The 21,540-nt window shown below is 46.0% G+C and overlaps 1 protein-coding gene across 1 annotated transcript in view; it reads right to left on the reverse strand.

Annotated features, from left to right (window-relative positions):
- Positions 1-1,333: 1,333 nt before the first annotated feature.
- The window catches only part of LOC140897657 (heparan sulfate glucosamine 3-O-sulfotransferase 3A1-like), an 82,787-nt gene continuing 62,580 nt past the window's right edge, over positions 1,334-21,540 (reverse strand). Inside the window, exon 2 of the mRNA XM_073310555.1 lies at positions 1,334-2,265. Coding sequence (XP_073166656.1) covers positions 1,647-2,265 — 619 coding nt within the window. The 3' untranslated portion in view covers positions 1,334-1,646. The remainder of the gene's footprint in view (positions 2,266-21,540) is intronic.

A 21,540-nucleotide genomic window follows, 5' to 3' on the forward strand; every position in this document is an offset into this window, starting at 1 on the left:
AATCAGGGCAAAGAATTGAGATCTCCAGGTATCGTAACAGGGAGGATTATTTTAACGAACATATTGAAGAAACCCGACAAACCCAATCTGCTCTTTCCTGTTTTCTCCCCGATGTTCCGCAGAAGAGTGCTGCCATTTTGTTCTCAGCAGGGCAGCCATTAGGTTCTCACCACACTCTTGTGAACAACTGGCTGGTTTTTTGGTTTTTTTTTCAAATGAACCTTTGCTCCAACATTTTCTCTTCTAAGATTTTTCTGAAGCCTAGAGGGCCTTGTCCAACATATTTCTGAACGTGGCTTAGCAGGATACCTCACATGCCACCTCTCCCACAACTCTGGCTCTTACCCTGTTATTCCGTATTCAAGAATATAAGGACATGGAGTCCCCCCACACCCCACAATGACTCCCCTCTTAGTATGAAACCCCATGAGGGCCACACCCTCAAACTCTATGGATGACATCCAATGGGACGCATGTTGGCTTGGTGAAGTTTCTGAATGGGAATCTTGAAAGAGGTGGGTGAGCTCTGAAATAGCGACCCGGAGAGAGTACAAGTGATGGGGGAAGCTGCTTGTGAGCTGGTGGGCTGGAAAACAGCCTTTTGACTACACTGAGATTTTCATGTCAAAAGATCACTTTTTGTCAAAACCTATTTCCTCCCCTCCCCCGCTTTCTACAACCAAAACCCAAATTATTTCAATTTTATATGTAAAAAACCCTCCCGTTTTTCACCAGTTGCTGAAAAAAAGCTTGGTTTTTGGTTGCAGAATTTTTTTTCCACTTTTTGGATCAAACTCCCCAAAATTTCAAAGAAAAATTGATAAAAAAGTGAAAAAAAATTGATAAAAAATTTTCCACAGGAAAAAGAATGTCCTGACCAGCTTTGGGATCTTCAAAAGTGAATTAGGTATTTAGGACCCTAAGTCCTATTTTCAAAAGTGACTAAGGGATACATTTTTAAAGGCATTTGGACACCTCCCATGGGAGTTAGGCACCTAACTAGATTTAAAAATCCAGCCATTAGTCATCAAGGCCCAGATCTGTAAAGGTATTTAGATGTTGCTGCGCTCATTGTTGCAATATCTAACTGATTTAGGAGCCTAAGTCCCATTTTCAAAAGTGATTTATGCATTTAGGAGCCTCAATCTTCATGATGAGATTTAGGTGCCTAAATCTATTAGGCATTGCAAGGCTGAGCACAGCAACGCCTAAATACCTTTTAAAATCTGGGCCTTAGAAGCCTAAATCATTGACTTTCAATGACAGTTGGGCTTCTCTAAGTGCCTATGTCGCTTTTGAAAATGGAACTTAGGTAAATTTGAAAATGATGCTCCCAGACTTTTCTGTAGACACAGTGTCAAATCCTGAAACCACTGACATAAATGGCCAGAGCCCTGTTGACTTCAACAGCACCAAGCTTTGGCCCACAGCCACCTTGCCTTATCCGTGGAAGGAGACACCAACCCGCTGCTAATAGAAGAAAGGAAACAAACCAAGCAGTGACATTGTGCCAAAAAGAACAAACAGAACGGAGAGTGTTTTCAGCACAACGCTTACATTTTTGTTTTTCCCTCTCTACTGATATGTAAAAAAAATATATATTATATTATATTTTTTCTTTTCTTAAATTATTCTTTTTTTCAGCCTCAGTCCCAGCCGAAGTCGTGCCCAGTCATCTGGTAGAACTTCATGTTGAAAGGCCTGTAGAACTCCCGCAGCCTCTGCAGCACCTCTCGGTCTATATTGGGGTGGGTCCTGCCTTTCGTTTTCCCCAGGCAGTGGGGTTTGCTGCTGCCTTCAGCCTTCTTCAGGCAAGGGAAGCCCTTGGTTTTGTTGAAGTAGAAGTGTTTGTCCGTAATGATCCTCTTAAGGCCCAGAAAGTCCTGGACCCTGCCCAGCTCCCCGGCGGGGTCACTGATCAGCCTCTCCCCGCTGACAAAGAGGATCTGCCCAATGGGGAAGTAGAGGAGCCAGTTCTCCAGGTGCTTGGCGTAAATGCCGATCTGGATGGCGCTCCACGAGGTGTCGATCAGGCCTGTAGTCCTGTTTTTGAAAGTCAGGCTCTCAAAGGTGGGGATATCGGGCTTCTTTGAGAGAGTCTGTGTGTAATCGGAGATGGCTCGGGTCACAGGGTCCCGCACCACCACGATGAGCTTGGTGCCCTTCGACATGGCAGAGATTCGAGCAGGTGCTTCCTTGGTGACGAAGTAGCTGGGAGTTTTCTCCATGGTGATCTGCCCATCCAGGGTTCTGGGCATCAGGTCCCTAACCGGAAGAGAGAGAGAAAACACATTAATGCAGAACATCATTGGGACTGGGGCACGCGAGTCCAGGGCACAGCATGGCCCAGACGATGATCACCTGGGAGTGAGCATCAGGGTGCAAGGACACTATCTGTGTCCTGGTGACCAAGGGGTTAACTCCATCTTCTCCTGCACAGGTGGTGAAGGGGAAGAGCTGTGATGCCCTGGTACTTAAGTACTTAAGCACAGGCCAAATTTCAAGCCCATGAGTGGCCCCATTGACTGCACTGGGACTGAACGTTTTTTCAAGTGAGGCACGTCCTGAGAACTTTGCTGAATTGTGGCCTATGGGTGGCTCTTCGGGAAACAGAAGGGAAAGCTTGGCTCCACACCAAGGGTCATGGGATAGGGCTGAAACCCAAGTAAGGGAGTTTCCCATTTCCTTTCTATTGCTTAACTTGATTGGTTGCTGTGACCTTACTGACTGTAGCTGCATTCCTCCACCTGCATGTTCTTCCCTATTCCTTAATTGGATATGTCCATTAACAAACAGTTCCACCTTTGCATGGTACCTCTGAGTTGTGTCAATAACAGAAATGCGGTGGGCATATGGATTGCCCCTCTCCAGCCAGACACATTTGAGTGTCTCAATGGCTCAGAGAAGGGCAGTACTACAGAAAGCATGATGCTACTCAGGGAGCTAGGGCGGAGAGACTGTCAATGTGGAAAAATAACAGACAAGAACGCAATATCATACATATTGAAGTTAATGCAACAGGAAAGGTAACAATACCTGATGATCCCTTTCCACTGGAGTCACCACAAATACCCCCATGGACTTTGGTGGGAGCTGGATCAGGCTCTTGGGGCTTGTCTACACAGAAAAAGCCTGGAATAGCTATTCCGTACTAGCTCCCCATGTGGACACTTTTAGCTTAATCTGTTTTGGAACTGGATTGAGCTAATCCACCCAAATACGCTCTCAGTGCAGAAAGCGGACTGAAAACTGATCAACAGCACTGATGTGAAGAGTGGGTTAATAAGGATGTCAATTATGATACTGCCCATTTATGTTCAATGAGACTGGTAAAAAAACAAGGTCCAGGAGTTACTGGGGTTCTGGTTTCTGTGAGGACACTATAGTGCCCCAGTGCCTCCAGGATCACTTGCAATAACTTCTTATAATAACATTGTACAAGCAACACGCTTGGTTGATCATAGGATGACTATTAGCTGCCAATGTGATATGGCTGTGAAAAAATCTAATGCGGTCTTGGGATGCATCAGGAGAGGTATTTCCAGTAGGGATAAGGAGGTTTTAGTACAGTTATACAAGGCACCGGTGAGACCTCACCTGGAATACTGTGTGCAGTTCTGGTCTCCCATGTTTAAGAAGGATGAATTCAAACTGGAACAGGTACAGAGAAGGGCTACTAGGATGATCCGAGGAATGGAAAACTTGTCTTATGAAAGGAGACTCAAGGAGCTTGGCTTGTTTAGCCTAACTAAAAGAAGGTTGAGGGGAGATATGATTGCTCTCTATAAATATATCAGAGGGATAAATACCGGAGAGGGAGAGGAATTATTTAAGCTCAGTACCAATGTGGACACAAGAACAAATGGATATAAACTGGGCATTCGGAAGTTTAATCTTGAAATTAGATGAAGGTTTCTAACCATCAGAGGAATGAAGTTTTGGAATAGCCTTCCAAGGGAGGCAGTGGGGGCAAAAAATCTATCTGGCTTTAAGATTAAACTCGATAAGTTTATGGAGGAGATGGTATGATGGGATAACCTGATTTTGGTAATTAATTGATCTTTAAATATTCATGGTAAATAGGCCTAATGGCCTGTGATGGGATGTTAGATGGGGTGGGATCTGAGTTACCTAGGAAAGAATTTTCTGTAGTATCTGGCTGGTGAATCTTGCCCATATGCTCAGGGTTTAGCTGATTGCCATATTTGGGGTCGGGAAGGAATTTTCCTCCAGGGCAGATTGGAAGAGGCCCTGGAGGTTTTTCGCCTTCCTCTGTAGCATGGGGCACGGGTCACTTGCTGGAGGATTCTCTGCTCCTTGAAGTCTTTAAACCATGATTTGAGGACTTCAATAGCTCAGACATAGGTGAGGTTTCTCACAGGAGTGGGTGGGTGAGATTCTGTGGCCTGCGTTGTGCAGGAGGTCAGACTAGATGATCATAATGGTTCCTTCTGACCTTAGTATCTATGAATCTATCAAGGCAATTACTGTACAGAGCAGTTTCATACTCTCTAATTACGTAGAGAGTATGTCTTCACTGCAAAAAAAAGGTATGTTCTTAACTCGGATTAATAAAGCAGCGTGACAAGGAACTCAGGTTTTAACTCAGCTTAGCAGCTCAAGTTAAATTCTGTAGGGGAACGTGGGCTGAACTCGAATTGCTAACCTGAGTTAAAAGCTGAGTTGCCTTTTCTTTTAACCTGAGTTAGCTAACCCGAGTGAAGAACACACCCTTCATGTGCAGTGGACACATACCCTTAGGGAGATGTGGCAATGCACTTGATGGGCCTGTCTCACAATAACTGATTTTTACACTGGTATCAGCATGTACAGCGGAGGATGGAGCAGGATCTGAGTCAGGAGGAGATGGTATAAAAACATAACAGGGAACTTCCAGAAAAAACTCAAACCATTGCTTGCAACTGCACAGTAAGAACCAATTTAATCTATAAATTATCAGAGTCCTGTCCCTTTAAATTCCTGCTTGCCCACATTGGGATTTCCTGCCTCCTGGCTTGAATTTCATTCAATAACACTGAGTTCCTGTAAGAAAGACACTCCCTTCCTGTAGGGTATGAGGAATTTTAAAGGGCCAGGACTGTCAGTCACAATCTTTTGGGGTTATCCAGGAGACAGCACAATGGTTTCACCTAAAAATGTGCAGTACTCGCCCCCTGCCCTCAATGCTTTCCTCCTTCCCCTCAGCCCCAAGGAATTCTGCACTCCACATTTCCGTCCTGTCCATTCGTGAAACTCCCATCGTCTTCGGTGTGAAGTGGTGAGGAAAAGCAAAGGCAGCCTTTGCCTCTAAGAATTCAATGCAATGCGCAAAAGGCCTGGGAATTCAGGGTTACGATTACCCACCCTCATAGGTGCAATGCACTTTGCTGGGCCTAAACTCTGTGAGGTCCAAAAACAAATTACATATGCTGGGTTTCTTATGCAGGCCAAGCTTCCACTGATGCTAGTGTGCGTTTTGCCTGAGAAAAGACTGCAGGAGCTGGTCCTATGTTCGCTGCAGTGCTTAGACAAAGAGGAACGAACTCACGGTGCCACCCTGAACTATGAGCTCCTTTGCATGAATCTGGTTAAGACAGACACATACAAGTTGAGGCAGAGCAAGGGTGGGGCTTTGGGGGAAGGGGCGGAGTGGGGGAAGGGGCTTCGGGGCTGAGCTGGGTTGGAGCACCCCCGGGGAAAGCTGAAAGTTAGCGCCTGTAGCATAGGAAGAATAAGTGACCCACCCAGGGTCACACCGAGCATCTGTGGCCTAACAGGGAATTGAATCAAAAGCCTCCTGAGTCCCAGTCTAGTATATTGATCACAAACTCATTCTTCCTGCTGTCACTGAAGTTGAGAGGCCACAGGGCACCATGTTCGATCCCCTTAGGCTCATGCCAGCTTTCAGGACACCTCTGAATGAGCCCAACGGCTGCAAAATGCCAGTCATTCAAATGAAGCTGTCCTGGGCCAAGTGAGAAGCCACCTCAGATCTACTGTTTGTTGATTCTCACTGCAAACAGCTGCTATCTGCTGTAAATGAGCCTGTTCTTCCCAGAGGACACTGAAAATAAGCAGGACGCCAGCTGCTGCACTGGTAGCAGGTTTCCCCTCAGCGCAAAGAAGGGCTCTCAAAGAAACCACACCCTTTGCCCCTGAAAAACAGGGCCTGTAATCAAATCAGCAACTGACCCCTAGCCTTTGACCTCCCCTTGGCACGACAACCAGAGTGCCATGATGAACTGCCCCTGGCCCATATTGCAGTTACCGTCTGGCAGTGGCAACATCTGGATTGGAAACCTGTGCAAAACACCAGCAAAATTAAAGCCATCGATCAAAAAGGCCCCAACAAAAACCTAGGCTGAGTTGTTAGGTTACAAATGAGATAGAAACGACTGATTGTTTCTAGAGGAATGCTTTTTATTGCGTGCCATGTGTCACAGATGCTTGTGCAAAGAGCAGGCCCTTCACAAGTCTGAGGATTAGCTGTCGCCGGCTGGACAAGGCAGTTTTTGTGAATAGCTTTCCTTGCACAGCAGCACCAGTTGCAACAATGCCCATTTTGCAGGTACTCTCTTGTCTCCCTCCCATTTGGAAGCTTTGAACTGTAAGTCGGGAAGCATTCAACTTCTTTAAGGGGAATGAGACGTGTTAAGGTAGCTGGAGCGCATGCATGCGATCTTGGGAGAGTAGGTGTGCTGCCATCTAATGGCACTCTCTCCCTTCTGGGGCTCATGTTGCAGTTAGGGTCTGCAGGTAGAGTTGCTACCTGACCAGGTTTTCCCAGGATCCTCCCTTTTTTGAGGTAGCAGTCCTGAGAAACCGGTAAGGACATTCAGTATATGATGCCAGCTGTCCAGTTTTATGGGCTCAGTATCATCCTGGCTGTTCTGAGTTTTTGTATCTCAGAGGTGGCAACCCTATCTCTGCAGGTGGGAACCTAAACGTACAGTGCAACAGAGAACAACGGGAGCTTGCAATTTAGTGGTTACAACTTATTATTAGCATGTATTATTTGCATTGCCATAACTCCTAGGAGCCCCAGTCGTGGAACAAGACCCTGTTGTGCTTGGCACTGTGCAAACACAAAGCAGAGACAGCCCCTGTCCCAAAGACCTTAGGACCTAGAACTGTGCTACACGAAAGAAACAGCCCAGTTCACTTTCAAACCACGAGCCGTTCATTCCAGCCTCATGATGTACTGTCATTAACACGCGGTAAGAAAGTGTGAGAGTAGGTGCAGACAACTGAAAAAGCAGCATGACTGGCTGCTGCTAGCAAGATCTTGATAATACTTAGCTGCTTGTAGGCAGCAGAGAAGAGAGTGGAGTTTTGAGAATCATTTCAATAGAGACATGAAATCAGTGAGACAGAGTGAGTTCCACCATTCTTCCAAGGTCCTTATACTATTACAAGGACTTACATGGTAACATTACCAGAGTATCTGTAAGGCAGAGAAGTACTGTTATCCCCTTTGTATAGATGGGGACCTGGAGCCCAGAGAGACTAAGGGTAACATTTTCAAATTCACCTGAATTAGGAGCCTTAATCCCATTTTCAAAAGTGACTCGGGCACTTAGAGACAGATTGACAAAGGTATTTAGGCACCTAACAGTGCAGATAGGTGGTTGGTGGGATGTGCAAAAGCACTTAAGCAGGCTATGCAACTAACTCCCATTGGTTTCAAGTGCCTAGAGTCCAAGGATTATGTGAGGATCTCAGCTTGCTTTCTTCTTTTGATTAAGATAGAGGGTGTTTCTAGCCCCCCACTATTATAGAGAGAAGCCTGAAGACTTCACCTGGCTGCTACCTGAATGGGTAAAAAAACAGAAGGAAAAAAAAATCTGACATTTATCACTTTTACAAAAAATCTCATAATTTTCTGGGGCCTGGTTCATGATTTTTGAGCGCTGGGGTTGGCAATACTGCAAGCTGCCTGTCTCCTGCTACCCAAAAAGGAACAAGACTGACTGACAGGTTACACACTCTTTGGCATTTCTAGGACTTTGTCTTGAATACACTACAACACAGGAATTGCCAGAGGGGCTAAAAGCAGTGGTCCACCCAGTCCAGTACCTTGCCTCTGACAGGGGCCTGTTTGAAGCATTTCAGAGGAAAGTGCAATAAACCCTACAGTAGGGGGTTATAACCAAGCCCATGGGGGAAGCTCCTTCCTGACCCTCATCAACCGGACGCGACTTGATGCCCTGAAGCATGGAGGTTTGCTCTGAGGCAGGGGGAGCCGAGTTACATGGGTTTGTCACCCACCCCATACCACAAAACTGATTTAAATGAGATTCCCAACTGAATGCTGCAGAGGGTGCTGAGACTTTGTGGCAGAGGCTTTCAGCCTGAAACACAAGTTTTATGACCAAAGCAAACTATAAACTTCTAGAGGGTGTGAGTGGGATGGAGGAGATGGGGGTTGATAATGGAAATGCTGATTCACCCCGAGCTGTGAAGATGCAGAGGGCCCAGGTCTAACAAAGTAAAGTGAGAGTTCCCACCAAAGCAGCTGTGATAATTACCAGCATTTGCTAATACTTTAATTAGCCTGATAGTTACAGTGTTCCCAGGGGATTCTAGGGGAGCACACATTTACGCCTACGTTCATAAGTTTCATATAAGTCTGGATAATGAATATATCCATAGGTTTCAGAGTAGCAGCCATGTTAGTCTGTATCCGCAAAAAGAAAAGGAGGACTTGTGGCACCTCAGAGATTAACAAATTTATTTGAGCGTGAGCTTTTGTGAGCTACAGCTCACTTCATCGGATGAAGTGAGCTGTAGCTCACGAAAGCTTACGCTCAAATAAATTTGTTAGTCTCTAAGGTACCACAAGTCCTCCTTTTCTTTTTGAGAACATATCCATGTGCATACGCATGACAAAACACCACTGAGTGCTGTTCACGGTGCAGGGGTGGAAGGTAGCCCCTACACGCAGCTCCAGTACCCCATGCTAATGCAAACCCTTTGTCACATCCTTAGAGGGAGAGAGAACTTCTGAAGGCAGCTTAGCTCCCTGTCACAACAGCCTGACCTGCCTCTCGCTACCAGCTAGGCCCAGCCCTTCAGGGTCGCCCAGCTCCATGGTGAGGCGGACAGCCCCTCGTAGGGCCAGGGGGAGAGAGCAGGAGGACTCACAGAACATTTTAAACCCTGAGTGTAACCCCACTAAAGTCAATAGCTTCACTCAGGCCAATTGATTCCACTGGGACAGGACATAGCACAGCCAGTCAGTAAATCAACAGGACTATCTGTGATCAGCAAAGGAAGGGGCTCTGGAAATGGCAGCCCAGCCAGGCAAATTAAAAGCTTGCTTACTTCTGTTTGTGTTTTGATAACTCCTGCAATCCCAGCTGCCTCTTCCCAGTTAGGAGCTTAACCCTTTTGGTGAGCTCCTTCCAGCACAAAGGCTTTCTTCAGCGCTCAGAAATGAATACGTTCCTTTTCTGCCGGGGTCGGCAAAAAGAAACGAGCTGGGAACCACTGGGAATGCATCACCACAGCATTGGGGAGATTAATTAATTACAAAGGGCATCTTTCATGGACATCACCAGTTGCCTGGAGGGCTCTGCGGACCGATGGCATCTGGATTTTATTGCAAAGGAGCCACTTGAAAAGACCAGCACCACAAAAATGTTTTGGCAAAGGTGCTCACAAATGGTCGCTGCCAGAATAAATGGATTTTCTTATTTTAATTTTAGTGGGGCTCTGGGTCCTATTTAATTGCTTAAGAGAAGAGGAAGATTTCCCTGAAAGGGAGCCTTTGGGATGTTTGTACTTATTCAGCCTTTTGCAGTTCACCAGCTCCTTCCGCCCATCTCTGCCTGCCGGGTCCTGTTCCAAGCTTGAGCCTAGGAACTCTTCAAGAATGCACTGGCTGAAGGAATCCCTCTGTTGTGCTTACTCTACTGAGGCCAGGAGAGTGCCCCAAGCCCAAGGCTGAGCCTGCTGCCTACAGACAAGGAAGGTCTCCATTTGGGCAATCGAAGAGGAACACAGCCACTGTGGCAAATCAATCCCTGGTGCAACTCCATGGACTTTGACAGACTTACCCCAAAGATGAATTTGGCTCAGGCAGGGCATGGGTTCTCAACCTGGAGATTGCAGCCTAGCAGGGCCAGGTGGAGGAGGTGTGTCACAACACTCTCCCAAACCTTTTCCTGCTGCACCAGGGAGGTCACAGCATGGAAAAAGCAAGAACCACGGGCTTAGAGAGTCCAGCTATCGGACTGGGGACTTCTAACCGGCTACGCCTGTTATAGTGTCCAGTCAATACAGAGCTAGCAGTCATTATATGCCCTAATGTTGTGGAAATGAGATGCAGCAAAGACATCAGAGCAGAGGTACAGTGCTTGTCTCCCAGATGCATGGCATGAACATATGAAGACAGGCCTCCTTTGCCTGGCAGACAGCAGGTGATCAATAATGCCAAGCAGCGCCCTTTTCCCATCCCATCCCAATCCGAAGGGGTGTCAGTCACCCAAAGAGACAGAAGAGGTTTCAGTGCAGCTGTTGACCAATAGAAGCAAAGCCTTTGTTTGACTGCATCTCTCCTCCCCAGCCCAGATTCGCAAAGTGAAGGCATTTATTCATTCCGCTGGTGAGCCAGACCAACTACACAGCCAGGCACTTGATGACACAAGGCACACCTGGAATGAGCACAGTGCAGAGGAGCAAGAGAAGAGAAAGCCTGGGGTACAGCAAAACTTAAAGAAGTGTAACATCCTCTCTCCTCTATCATACTAACACAGGCTGCCCTTGTCCTACATGCATCACTGAAGCGTCTGTAGGCTTGCAGCACAGAGTCCACTCATTCTTCTTCCAAAACTCACCGGCTACATTACAAGGCTTCTGAAGGGCGCAGAGCTCCCCCACGGTGAAGCGCCAGGCTCAGCTGTTACAAAGACAGACTCCTTAGGGAACTCAGGAGTTAATAGCCAGGGATGTGGTGAGCTCAGAGACTGGGGCTGTTAGGATAGGTACAGCATGTGCATTTTTGTATTCCAATGCTTTGTATTTCTTCAGCTGCTGGTCTCTGAGCATCTCAAAGCAATTTACAAACATGCACTTTCAAGCCCCTCGGGCAAGCGGACAAAGAGAGGTTAAAGCCCAAAAGTGTTCCACTGATTTTGAGTGTCCAACTTGAGACGAGGGCCTGATTTTCATAAGGACTTAGGGCCACATTTTTAAAGGCTTTGAGGCCCCTAAAGATGTAGACAGGCACCTAGTGAGAATTTTCAGAAGTGCCTAGATGCCTGACTCCTACTGAGTCCAATAAGAGTGAGGTGCCTAGATGCTTTTGATAATCTCACTAGGTGCCTCCCTACATCTTTAGATGTCTTTAAAAATTTGTCCCTAAAACCTTCTAGGTCTTCCCAGCCAAGCTGTAAATAAGCTCAACCCCCGCTCGATCTGATGAGACCACAGTCTGAGATGGCACAGCTCCTCCTTTCTATCGTTATTATTTGTCGAAGTCTCATGTGAGATCACTTTTGTGGTCACAAACAAAGCTAGAATACTGGGCCAGATATTCAAAATTGCTCAGCACCTACATGTTGCCACTGAGAACAATGCAAGCTGCTGGGTGCTGAGGACTTCTGGAAATCTAGGTGCTAACATGGGAGCAGCTGGGTGCCGAGCACTTTTGAAACTGGGACTCACTGTATTTTTCAATGGGGCCGTAGGCAAGAATTCGCACGTGTGTGTCTTCAGCCCTTTCCGCTGTATTCATTTTAGCATGTACCGATGTATGTTTTACACAGTTTCAGAACCAGTCATTTACAGCAGAAGGTAAATTTCCTCCCTCCCCAGTAAGCGTCTGCCATCAAATCCCGGCACTGCAACTGTCTCCGCATTGTCAGGGCTGGAAGGCGGGATGAAAACAGCTGCTATCGCCTCCAGTTTGTTTGTGTCCTTTTACTCTAAGCGTGAAAAGCGGGGAGTGATTAGCAATAAAACCAACAGCAGCAGCGCTGTCCTGGAGACCAGCTCCCGTATGGCGGTGGCTCATTTCTGGTGTCTGTGAGTCTCTCACAGATGTGACAGCCAGTACCTGCTGCCTGTCTGGGAAAATGAAGGAGAATTTCCTTCCATGATCAGCCACTTTTCTCTCAATTGCAGCACTCAACTTCCTGCCTCAAGACCTTCTTGGGCTCCTTTAGAGCTTGGGAAGGATTTAATGCATCAGTGGATAGGGTGCAGTGAGTGGTCATGGTCCCAATCTAAATTTATCCAGGCCCGCAGTGCCTTGGGAAAGCTGAAGTGGATCCTGTTGCAAATCAGGCAGCTCCACTCCAGGCTCAGTGCCTTAAGCATTGAGAATTCAAACGCAGGCAGCAGGGACAAACAAAGCTGTTTAACCACAGCCATCGGAGTCAATGGACACTGATCCCTACTGGGATCCACGCTCATCAGGGATCTGGGTCTGGCGAATAAAACCCAGACTTTTCCTAGAACGCCTAGTGGCACCTGTTTGTCCCAGCTGGCCTAGGCCAGGCTCAGTGTTCAGGTGTCTGTGCTGGATCTACGCTGGAACAGTCACTTATGACAACGCTGCATTGTCGGGCTGTCCTATGACATGATGGCGCCAACGCTGTGTTGTTGGGGCGCAGTGGAATGATCCCAACTGACCATGTGATAATCTATGAATCACAGTGAACTGCCTCTGTGTGTGGCGTTCCTTCGAGAGGATTAGCTAAAGGCCAAGACTATAACAGGGTTCAAAAAAGAACTAGATAAGTTCATGGAGGATAGGTCCATCAATGGCTACTAGCCAGGATGGGCAGGGATGGTGTCCCTAGCCTCTGTGTGCCAGAAGCTGGGAATGAGCGACAGGGGATGGGTCACTTGATGATTACCTGTTCTGTTCATTCCCTCTGGGGCACCTGGCATTGGCCACTCTTGGAAGACAGGATACTGGGCTATATGGACCTTTGGTCTGACCCAGTGCGACCGTTCTTATGTTCTTATAGAACTGGACCCCAAAGGACTAACTAACTCTCCTTTATCTGAATGCAGTTATTAGAATCATTTCTGCTACACTGCTCACTCACTGTGCTGCCTCACCTTAGAACCCCTGAACAGTTCCCAGTCACATGCTGCCTAGTGTCCATCTGAGGAATTGCAACTTATTCAAGAACATAAAGGATGGCTCAAAGAACTGGTTTCAGCCCAGATACACAGCTTACATTTCTATATGTTATTCGAGTCTAGCTCCGGCGGGTAAGACTGAAAGTCAGCACCTTCCATGATCTATATGCAGTGAAGTGACTGTGACATAAATTGGCAGTTTCGTCACAGTTCCAAATGGACAAAAAGAAAAAAAAAACATCATAACTGGCACCATTGCTGGAAGTCATCTTCTTCATACGGCTGATGTAAGTGTAGAGCAACAACTAGAATTTTACATCCAGATGGTTAAGCCAGATAATTGCATCTGGAGTAGCAGAGTGTATTGCTGTGAATCCTCCTTCGTATCTGTGAATCGTTCAGAGTTGTTATATGGTCCATAGTCTGTTCTGCGTGACCACAGGTGCACACTGCAGGGTCTTTAATTTTCCATTTGTGCAGCAAGTATCTTCATCTGCCATGGTTTGTGCAGATGCGCTTTAGGGTTGCCCATGAGCTTTGTGGGAGATCGAAGCCAGGGATCTTCTGCATCGTGTCTTTCACGAGGTGTTTATTTGTGGCTTTTGGGAACTCCATTCGGCTTTCCAAGCCTCAACAGGATTGAAGTTGCATTGATGAAGGTTAAACGCATGGGTCCAAAAGGGCTTACGCGACTTCACGTGGTGGTGAGGGACATTGTTAAGGTCCTGGTGGATGGGAAGACATTTCTTTTCGATGATCCTCTGGAATTCCCGAAAACTCTTTGGGCATTGCTGGAAGTGATAGGGATTAACTGGGTCATGAGAACTAAGCTACCCTCTCAGGCCTAGATGTGAACTATGGAAGTACACTGGTGTATGAACTCTAGCTAGCACAATAGGGCCCAGGTCATATGCACCAAGGTATTTACATGGCCTCTATTTCCATGTAGTTGACTGCTTTACAGTATTTCATGTAATTACCCACAACACTCTATGAGATAGGGTAGCACCACAATCCCATTTTACAGACAGGGAATTGAGGCTGACCTGCCCAAGGTCACACAGGAAGTCTGTGGTGGAGGAAGGACCTGAACCCAGGTCTCCCAAGTCCACTGGACCACTGGACCATCCAGCCTCACTACCAGAACACTAAAACTAGAAAGGGACAGAAAGCTACCCAGTTTTGATGTGCGTCACAACTCTTCCAGGACATGGTGGATGGCAGCTGTATCCACAGCTGCAGACAAGAGAGCTGCCCTCCACATTCTAATCCTCTCTTTGCAACGTCCCGGTTGGTTGCTGCAAGGGCTGATTGTGCTATCAGGTGCAGAGGCCTGGGATGCCAAGGGAGGAGGAATCAACAGGGCAAGATGAGCTCCTAAGCAGTGAGGATCCTATTTCCACACAGATGCCCTTGGGCGCTGTGAACAAAGGACAACATAGGCCAGAGGCCACAAAACTTATCGGCAGCTTGACGGCTCGGCAGAACACAGTGTCATGCACTGAAGCTGATGTTTATGCTTATAGTTGGCTTTGTTCCCGCTGACTTGGCCATGGCCCCTAAAGGGCACACAGGCCATTAAGTATCTGCCAGAAAAACGATGGGAATGAAACGGAAGCGGATGCCGAAGCTCCATGACAAATTGTTTACACAAAGCTAGGTTTTCTAGAAGGCACAAAGTCATTAAGAGACAAGGGATTTAAAGTGCTGCGGTCCCAGGACCGTATGGCCTGGAGAGTCTTATTGATGTTATGACATGGTGCTTATAGCGAAATATAAAGGCAGCGTTCAGCCTCCCTCCCTCTTGGCTCTACAACACATTCACTGGGCAGCACAGGCCTAGATGGGACTTCACTGACAACCAGTGGGAATGCACCACTCCCATCCAGCCTGCAGACACCATTGCAGGCTATGCAACAGGAATATTCAGCCCAGCAGCTGGGCCAGGCACTAGGGATTCGTGCAAGGGGAAAGAGGGGAAAGGAAAGCTCCCTGCCCAGGGAGCAGAGCAGCTGGGGAGCCACCACAGGCCACTGCTGCAGGCCTGAGGTTTCAGCACCCCCCACAGCCCTGAAGCATCCCTCTGCAGAGGAGGACTGGGCAAGGGGATCCATGTATGAGCTTCTCCCTGTGTCCCATCTCTGCACTAGTATGCAGGGGAGCCAGCACAGAGCTGAGTCCCTGCTGCAGAAGGGGGACACTGACACCTCCAAACCCTGCCAATTGTTGCACAGTGTAGCCATACCATGGGGGATTTGTCTGGCCCCTGGGACAAGATTGGCCCCCTAGAGAAGAGGCAGGTTCTTATTTACTGAAACTGATGATAAATCGCTTACAGTGACACTCAGAGAAGATGCAGGAACATTTTTGCTACAGGGCAAGGTTTTTCATTACAGTGGTGAAACCTGGTCCTTCCTCCCCCTAACCTCTCATCTTATAAACAATGCCCAACATTGCTGAAATGTAGACACCTCTGGGGTGGAACCTGGTAGCTGTTTAACAACTGCACAGCATGGCATTGTTAAACAGGAAGTGGAAGTGAAGCAACAAATACCTTCCACACTTGAAACACTTCCACTTATATCCAAACTGCCAATTCAGAAATTAGCGGTTAGACTTTCAGTCCCTCACTTGAGTAAATAGTCCCAGTGAGGGAAACAGGGCTACTCACTTGAGTAAGACCAACTCACAGGAGTAGAGGTGAGCATGATCAGCCTGTTTGTTTGATTAGTGCATATCTCCTGTACTCCTATGCTACCAACGCACCATTCAGGCCCATTCTCTGAGAGTAGGGGTGAGGCTGGTGAGTTGGTGTCTGTCCAAAGATGGAATCTATTTGTCACACAAGCAGGAGAAGCCCTCCTGTAACCTAAGGATTCTGCAAGATCATAACACCAGAAGGGATGATCCTTACCTGTGTTTACACACATACAGGACTCACCTACTCACTCGCTAACACGCACATTGAGCCTGTGGTTGTACTGGTTTTAGGGCATATTGTATGTGTGTATACACATGTGAGCTGTTCAAGGAGCCAACTGTGACCAAGTGGGATGCTGCCCCTTTAAGATAATAGTCTGAATCTGTTTTGCAGCAACCTTGGCCACTGAAGGACATACCCTGAGTCCTTCATCAGTTTTCACTGCTCAGGCGTCTTCCATTCAAATTAATAATAATCAGTAGTATACCTAGTACTTTTCAACCATAGAAAGCACTTTACAAAGGAGGTCAATAGCATTACCCCCATTTTACACATGGGAAACTGAGGCACACAGCAATGAAGTGACTTGCCCAAGGGGACTAAGCAAACATGTAGAAGAGCCAGGACTAGAACCCAGGTTGCTAGAGTTCCAGTCCAGTGAGTTTTGGGTGAGTAAAGGCTTGAGCCCTGGGTGCATTTAGAATTCAGAAAATTCAGGAAATAGAGATTTCTTATACCTAGATGAACTCAACCAATAAAAAGTTGTTCCCCTTGTAGGATAAGGCTCCCCATACCTAACTCTTTGTGTGTGGAGAACTGGCTGATGCGGTCCTATACTGTGAAAGAATGACTCCCAGGAATAAAGGTGGTTTTTTTTCAAGGGGCGGGAACTGGCTATTCGTGTTGCGTGGTTCATTCCTCTAGGCTTCAGGAAGGTGGATAGTAACTTTACTGGCTCCCAAACCCACAGTGGCTTTTTTTTTCCTTATTAAAGAAAAATCCCATCAAATATGACAATTCCCAATGGAATTCCCAACTCTGATCCCAAAGGGATAACACAAGGCAAGCCTCTGATTGCCAGGTGCTGGGACTGGACAACAGGGGATGGATCACTTGGTAATTGCTCTGTTCTGTTCACTCCCTTTGAAACAGCTGACACAGACTACTGGCAGAAGACAGGATACGGGGCTAGATAGACCATTGGTCTGACCTAGTATGGCCGCTTTTATGTTCTTCAGTGTTTGTACAACATGGGATGGGACTGAATGCCCAACAGCATCAAACCACATGTGCCAATTTGATTTCTCCGTGCTATCAGCAGGGAAATGCATGGTGCATATATCCTCTGTTGAGAGCACATCTCTGTCAGTGACATCAGTGTTACAAATGATTTAATCAGGTGCTACTTCTGTGGGAGCAGCAGTGATGTGTCGTTGCTCTGCTGGGTGACAGCATGGTTAAAAATGAAGCCTGCTTGTTAATGCAGAATTATCAGGGCTTTGCATATGTGGCAGGAGGAGATAAAATAAAACATATTTCCTCTGGTGCTGAGAGTCAACAACATACACGGCTTTAAAAAAAAACAAAACAGCCCAATAACCTAACCAGTATTCGAGATGAAGTAATTGCATTCTGAGATCCTTTGTCCCTGTTTCACAGTTTTTTCTGCCTTGGTTTCTTGTTTGCTGTTTTTCTATCAACATTTCAAATATTACCCAGCTGGGTAAATATGTTAGTGGTCTATTTATGGGAGAGATCCGAGTGGGAAAATCAGACATCTTTCACCCAAAAGCATAGCAATGCTGCTATCTCCAAAAAGCCAGGTGATTTCCCTGTTCCTCATGGGTGGAGGTGAGTACACAGCTGGGCAGAAATTTTGCGAGACTATGGTTTTTGGTCAGAAAATGCCAATTCATTGAAATGAAAACTTTTCATGTGACAGGGTCAGTTTCAACAAAACTTTCTTCTGAAAGGTTCCTCATGTCCAGGATGGAATTAGAGCCCTAATCACTGGGTGATGGAGTCTCTCTCTCTCTCTGTCCCAATGAATATTTAATTATTTATACACAATAGAACAGCTCCAACATGAAAGACTAAGCAGGACCGACCCCAGAAGAGCCTGCTGATTGGAACACTCAGCTGGGATATGGGAGAGTCTTTCCTCTGTCTAATTTGGAGTAGAGGCTTGAACCTGTCTCTCCCAGCTGAGTGCTCTAAGCACCAGGCACTGGCTGTCCTAGGGTTTGGATCTCTCTCTCTTGTTTAAAAAAGTATATTGAAAGATCTCAGTTCTCCCCCTCTCACACACACACATTTTTCACAAAAAAACATCAGAAGATCTCACTTTCGTCCCAGTACAGAACAGGACATTTTTTGAAATCTCAATTTTTCCCCCCAGAATGGGACAAACGTTCACTGGCCAGATCTAAGTGGGAAAAAACAACTAAGTTTCCAGCCACGTGTGGTCTTCACTGAGAACAAGGCACTTTAGACAACATTAGGATGGTCTAGCCTTTGGGGTGCTTCTCTGAACAGAATTTCTAAATCAGTGATGGTTACAGATCCTAGAGAGATCAGTGTCCACAGAAGAACTTAGGTAGATAGATAGATGTGCCCACCATTACTTCTCTCGTTCCCAAAACTATCTTCTCCAATCACTCAGTTTGGCCAGAAGATTTAAATCTCCCTGCATCCATCCCCCAGATGCAGCTTGTCTTCAGTGCAAGCTGAGGTGGCAGCACTGTGAAGCAGTGTGGAAATATGGAACCTTCCCCAGAGAGAATGGAACAAATGGGCCATAGACACTTAGGCTGCCTTCTTAGCATGCCTTCCAGGTCAGGGCTGGTGGGAAGAACTGGCAGGGCGTCTGTCCAGAGAGATGACTTGGACTTCCAAGTCATTTCTCCCTATCACATCACTAAGTTCTCTTTCAGGAAAAAAAACAGTTGATCCTCCTCTTCTTTCAAACAGTTTTTAAGAGATGACCTTTCAGTGCTACTTCCTTAAAAACAAAACCCACTATCACCAGAGATTTGCTTTCCTCCACAGCTCCCAAAAGCTGGACTAAAATTTGCGCAAGATCAGACAACGAAAGGGAAGCTGTTCTCTTGTGACCGATAACTTATCATGCCTGTGTGGTTTGCGTACGTACACAAACTAAAGCCAAAGTCTGCCCAAAGGTATTAACCTGTCCCTATCATTAGGCTGGTATGGGTAATATTTCCAATCAGCTTCTCTCTCTTGGCCTGAACCATCCAGCCAGGCTATAAATTTTCTTTGATTAACTACTAGGGCACATCTGACTGACTTGAACCTACTTCTTTCCCTTCCCTTGGAAGTCAGATGAAATCAATCAATAGAAAGAGGCAGTCTAGCTTCTAAGAAAGAGTCTGTGGGAATGAAAAAGCCCAAATGATTGTGGGAAACGTTCAGAGAAATCTAGAAGGAAAAAAGAATGAGATGTTTTATGCATTAAAAGGAGTTAAGAACCAATCCAACTCCCATTAATGTCAACAGAGAGTCTGTCCATTGGTTTTAATTGAAGTTGGATTGGGCCACAAATGAAGGTCTTGGGCATACATCTGTGTAGAGGGAGAGGAAGAGAATGCAAGTGAGATAGAGAGACAGGTAGAGTGGGTAGCTAGGAGCTTAATCCAAGGTGGCAGAATCTGTCTTTTTGTTCTGTGTTTGTAGAGAACCTACCACAATGGTCCATGGTCCATGACAGGCTCCTAAGTTGAGGCAAGACATCCGGTCTGATGGATTTGACAGGTTGGTGATACTAAAGAGACAACTGCTACTGGTGCTAGGATTTTCTGTTCAATTTCAATACAGAAACATCCATTGGAGCGAGAAGTTATATTTCAGACAATCAGTTACAGAAGTGAAGCAGAACCTTCCATGATATCAGGACAAAAGTGCAGTACTATTGGCTTATAGGAATAACTGATATTAGGGCTTCCCTCTGCACAGGGGGAAGGGTGTCTTCTAGGAGTGACTCATTAGACATTTTAAGCATCTTATGAGGCAGGAGGTCAAGGAAGCATGCACAGAATTTGGCAAGGAGGCCATCCGGCCTGGGGGCTTTCCCCACTTCCATATTCTTAATCACCTCAATTGACTCATCCTCAGTTAGGAGCACCTCACGATTTCTATGTTGGGCTGCAGTAATTTGAGGTAATTTAATATTTTTTGAAAATTGATCCAAAGATCTGTGGCAGGGTTTGTGTCCAATTTGTACAGATTTTTATGGAAATTATAGAACTCTTTATTAATATATTTAGGTGATGCACATAATTTACCACATTCATCATGGATGGCCATGATTCTACATGACTTTTATCTTAGGTGGTCTGCCAGCAATTTGTCATTTTCTTCACCCCATTCCCAGAAGTCCTGCCCGAATCAAGAGAGAGTGAATTCTGCCTGTGCTTAGTGCATCTGATTGAGTTCATATCTACAGTTCATCAGGGATTATAGCAAATCTGGATATGGGATGGTGGCAGAAGACAAGTCAAACTCTTCTACCTTTTTCTAAAGGCCTATCATACTTTCTCCATCTTCCCTCTTATTGAAAGATGTAAAACTTATAATTCTACCCCTCAAACAGGGCTTGAGCGATTCCCCCAATAGCCTGCTAGAAGATGTTGAGGGTTCATTTGTCCCCAGGAACAGGCCAATTTCTTTTTCCAATTTTTTTTAAAGTGGGGAATCCAATAAAAGTGAAGAATAAAATCTCCCTCTACATGGCTGTTTCTCACCCAGCACTGCTGCTATTTGAAGAGTTACAGGGGCATGATCAGAGACAGCATGCGTATTAATGGAGGAGTGAATTACAAAATTAATCAAGTCACTGGAGATCAAAAAGACATCTATTCGGGAATTGGACCCATGCGCCAGAGAAAATATGAATAGTTCCTACCCACTGGATGTATTAGCCACCAGACAGTTCCAGATTTTTAATGTGAAACTCCAGACCCATTCTAGTTTTGGTTGTCTTATGACCCTGAGGCCAAGCTTTGCCCACAAAAGGTTCAAGCACCTCATTAAAATCCCCAGCAATCAGAGTTGGGAGATGGGGTTCTCTATATAGTTCAGTGGAAGGTTACAGTTTCATCAAAGTTAGGCCCCTACATACTAGCAATGATTAGTTCAGATTCATTTATGGTGAATTTAAAGATCAAAAATCTGCACTGCGTGTCTGAAATTGACTCAGTGACTGTTACATTATGGAACAGGATGGCTACCTCTCTCAATTTGGTTGAGAAGCAAAAAGACACCGCTTTTCCTACCCAGTCATGATCTCAGCCATGGTCAAGTGTTTGTCCTGAAAAAGCATTACATCTGCCTTTGCTTTCGTTAACAATGACGACACTCTTGGAGTGTTGACCCGCTTTACATTCCAGGAAATACAATTAAGATTCAGGGCCATTTGGCTGTGTTAAGAATGATTTTTTGGATGTCTAGTCTTACAAATGAAGGTAATGGAATGTTTGTATTACTTGTGCTATTATATTCCATCCTGCTCCAATACAGAAATCCTTGGGAGGTAGAAAGTCTATAGATGACATGACAGACACTTATTGCACCAATTTTGGATTACCTTGCCACTTGCCAGGGAACAGGGAAGAGAGAGCTCTGGAATGGGAGAGGGAAGAACACAAAAAAACCCAAGCGCAAGCAAAACCGTACAAACACATAACATATATGTAACTATCTAACTTATTACCAAGCATAGCAGATCA

Source organism: Lepidochelys kempii, chromosome 14 (genome assembly GCF_965140265.1).
Source record: "Lepidochelys kempii isolate rLepKem1 chromosome 14, rLepKem1.hap2, whole genome shotgun sequence".
NCBI classification, from domain to species: domain Eukaryota; kingdom Metazoa; phylum Chordata; order Testudines; family Cheloniidae; genus Lepidochelys; species Lepidochelys kempii.